The sequence below is a fragment of the Octodon degus genome, unplaced genomic scaffold (assembly GCF_000260255.1).
Source record: "Octodon degus isolate 3935 unplaced genomic scaffold, OctDeg1.0 scaffold00062, whole genome shotgun sequence".
In the NCBI taxonomy this organism is placed as follows: Eukaryota; Metazoa; Chordata; class Mammalia; order Rodentia; family Octodontidae; genus Octodon; species Octodon degus.
The window spans coordinates 9,691,093-9,694,932 of record NW_004524638.1 but is presented as its reverse complement, the minus strand read 5'-3'; the positions used below and the strand labels follow the sequence as shown (position 1 = coordinate 9,694,932).

The 3,840-nt window shown below is 39.5% G+C and overlaps 1 protein-coding gene and 1 pseudogene across 1 annotated transcript in view; both read left to right on the top strand.

Moving 5' to 3' along the window:
* The window catches only part of Tbc1d31 (TBC1 domain family member 31), a 117,182-nt gene that overhangs the window by 79,769 nt on the left and 33,573 nt on the right, over nt 1-3,840 (top strand). The window contains exons 12-13 of the mRNA XM_023718817.1: nt 2,208-2,341; nt 2,662-2,841. Coding sequence (XP_023574585.1) covers nt 2,208-2,341; nt 2,662-2,841 — 314 coding nt within the window. The remainder of the gene's footprint in view (nt 1-2,207; nt 2,342-2,661; nt 2,842-3,840) is intronic.
* LOC111817582 lies at nt 151-317 on the top strand (annotated as a pseudogene).

Here is a 3,840-nt window from a genome sequence, read left to right as displayed (position 1 = left end):
CAGCTCTAATCCCAGCTCTTGGGAGGCTGTAAACAGGAGGATCACTACAAGTCCAATGTAGTAGTGAGACCCTGAACACCCTGGAGACCTTTCCCCAAAATAAAAAAAAAAAAAAAAAAAAAAAAAAAAACGGCCTAAAATTATAATGATAGCACTTCTCAGCCTCTTGGCTAAGTTCAAGTGTAGTATCTGTCCGATACGTCCTCTGTCCGAGGACACTATATTAAATGGACTTTTGGAGATGGACTAGGAGCTTGCTTCATCCACTCCATGCACTGACCTGGTACTGCAGTACCTCCAGGAACGGTGCACCCCTCGGGGAAATGAACAAACAAACAGAGATTATACTAATAGAGTTTTTCCTCTTGCTAACAGTATTCTGTTAATGAATATTAAATATTAATATTTTGACATGAATATTAAAACTTGTAGTGTCTGATACAAAACAAATGCTTTCTAAATGCTGTTAGACCCAGTTTTCCTTTTAAAATTAACTTATTTTAAAGCAGCAGTTTGAAGAGGCTGAAATTTTTTTTTTTTTTTTTTAATGTATTTGTTACAGGGTCTCACTGCACAGCTCAGAGCATAGTGATCCTCCTGTTTTGAGCCTCCCCACACTGGGATTACAAGTGTGCAGCACCACGCCTGGTCTTCGCTGGCTCAGCATGGGAGGGCAGGGCCAGGGCAGCCTGTGTGCAGGGGATCGAACCCCCCTCCTTGCACTTGTGTAAGCAGGCGCTTAGTCTGCTGAGCTATCTCACTGGCCCTCAAGTTTAGTCTTTATAATTTAATTTTTAGCTCACATTTCAACAGTCAATAATAAATGAAATATTGGAATTCCAGAATGTAAAGTTCATATAAACTATATCTAATTTAATATTCTGCTAATAAAGCCTTCTTGTCTTTTTGAGATGGATCTTAATATCAGTTGTTCTTTTTTGGTGGAACCAGGGATTGAACTCAGGTCCTTGCACTTGCCAGGCAAGTGCTTATTCTACTGAGCCATCTCCCTGGCCCAATATCAAAGATTGAAACCAGATCTTGTCAGGTTGAACGTCTCTAACCTAAGAAGTTCAGTATGTAAAGCTTTTTGAGTGCCAGTATAGTGCTTTTGGATGTTCAGATTTTAGAAAATTTCAGACTTTAGAATTAGGGGTAAAAATTAAAGTCACAAATAATTTCAATAGTTGAAAAATTCTTCAATTAGAAAAACTCAAACATTTTTTGGTGTTCAGCCTATACTTCCTAAAAAGCAGAACTTAATTAGTGAAGGAGTTTACAGTAGCTCATTATGCAGAGCAAGCTGGTGCTCCTTGAAGAGTGTGTTTTATGGGTTGCACCGATCACACAGCGCATTGAACTAGCCAAGCGTGCTATTCAGTGGAGTGGAGTCTGTCCTGGACTGGCTGCCTTCAGAAAATGCTGGGGTCACGAACTGGTTTTCAAAAAAGTTTTCTGAAACAAAATGCCATTGATTAATTAGATTTAAAACCAGTTTGTGTAGTTACTTAATACATAGTGTTTTCTAGGAATGGGAACTTTTTTATTGTCATTTAATGGATAAGGGTATAATATGTGCATGTTTGTTTTTATGTATTGCCATAAATATGTAAACACATAGTTTTGAGCATTTTTTTCTAAGCTCTTCTTCTTGTTGAGACAGGGTCTCGCTGTGTAGCCCAGGCTGGCCTTCAGTGCATGGCAGTCCTGCCTCAGCCTCCCAGGTACTCGCCTTGCAAGCGTGCGCCCCTGCACTTGGCTTCCCGTGCTCTTCTAATTTGGATTCCATTTACATTTTAGTGGATTCGAAGGGACTGCCATGCTAGCATTAATCTTGCTTAATGAAGGCTGCAGAGAGACCTTTTAAGGAAAGATCCTTTTGTTAATCAGGATCTTTTTGTTACTTCTATAAAACAGAAGTAAGCAAGAACCAGAATATCCTGTAGCTAGAATTAAGAATAGTTTGGAAAGTTTTGTTTATTTGTTTTGACACGTTGTTACCTACAGAAAAATTTTTTGTACATCTCATTTACTGTATTAACATGACAGAATTTTTAAAATGTTTTTATTTTTCAATCTCGATCTGGAATTTTTAAATGTATGCTTTATTCTGAGGCTATAAGGAGTGTCACAATGTAAGAATTACAAATTCCTTTGATAATATAGGAAAGCATTTAAAGATAAATTTTCTTTTCTTCCCTTTGTAGTCAATTGGTGTCAGTACTGGTTTGAATACTTTCCTAATCCTCCTATCAACATTCTTAGTATGATAGAAAATGTTCTGGCATTTCATGACAAGGAATTACTACAGCACTTTATAGATCATGATGTAACTTCCCAGGTAAGAGGTCGACGTTTTAGAATAATATAACTTATTTGGGGAGCTAACATTGATTCTGATACATTTAATAAAACAATGTTTTCATGAGGGGCATATATAGAACATGCTACCTTTGTATTTTAACAGTATTCCATCCTTCTCCATTAAACTGCCTTCCTGATACCTGTAGACAGGGTCCAAATTAAGTAGTTTTTTTCATAATTACGTATGTAGTGATTTTTATAGCTTAAATTGCATGTAAAAGAATATTATCAATGACTTGATTTAAACTTTCCTTAGAAAATTTTAAAAAAATAATAAATTTTCCTTATTTATTGTAGCTGTATGCATGGCCTCTTCTTGAAACTGTGTTCTCAGAGGTGCTAACAAGAGAGGAGTGGCTCAGGTTATTTGACAACGTTTTTTCCAACCATCCTTCCTTCCTTCTGATGACTGTGGTGGCCTACAACATGTGTTCCAGAGCACCTTTGCTCCACTGTGCCTTTAAGGACGATTTTGAGGTAAATGCTCTGTTGTCAAGATGCGTTTCCTCAAGTTTCAATGAAAGAATACATTTGTGCTTGAGAGCCTGTTGCAGTCAGGCTGGGCACTGCGCGGTAGGGATGTGACGGATAACGAGGTCAGTCACAGCCCTCCCTCACCTCGCAGTTGGAGCAAGCTGTTGAAGTCTTGGCCTCAGAAAAGTCGTGATAATCTTGGGGGTTTGTGCTTTGCTTTTCCTACATGAAGGACGTTGAAAGTGTTGGTAGTTGTTTCTTCTGTGTGTGACCTCTCGGAGCCCTTCTAGCCTGGGGCCATCTGGATGCTTGTTATTACACATGTATAGTGCTTAGCTGAGAGTTTGCAGCTTTGGCAAAAAGTGGCTGAAAGAGCTTTGAAGCTGGGGTTGTTTTTTGGGATTTTTTTTTTTTTTTCCTGTGCATTTGGTACAGGGTCTCACTGCAGCTTTGACTCATAGTGATCCTTCTGTTTTCAGCCTCCCCAGCACTGGGATTACAGGTGTGGGCCACCACACCAGTCTAGGTGGCCAGCTCAGTGTGCCTCAGGGCAGGTTGGTGCAGTATGTGGTGCCGTGGATCGAACCCTGCCTGGTCCCTGCACTTGCCTAAGCAGGCACTTAGTCCACTATCTCGCTGGCCCTGGAGCTGGTGTTGAAAGATTTTTTTCAATAGAAAGTTGAGGTTTCTGCATCAGTGTGTGACTTATTTTGCAATTCTTGTCAAATTAAGCTTTGTTTTCACTTTATGGTCAGGTGACAAATATGTATTTCCTAAATTTGGAGCCTGCCAGCAGAACAGGATAATGTGGAACTATGAAGTGTTTTTAGGCAATCAAACCAGTTTATCTTCTAGTTTATTTTGGATTTTGAATGTTTAAAACTCCCTACAGAAAACAATTGCTCGGCTGGTGAGATGGCTCAGTGGTCTAAAGCACCTACTTAGAACAAGCTTAGCTAAAGCCAAAGCACAGGGACCGCAGTTCAATCCCCCAGCACCACA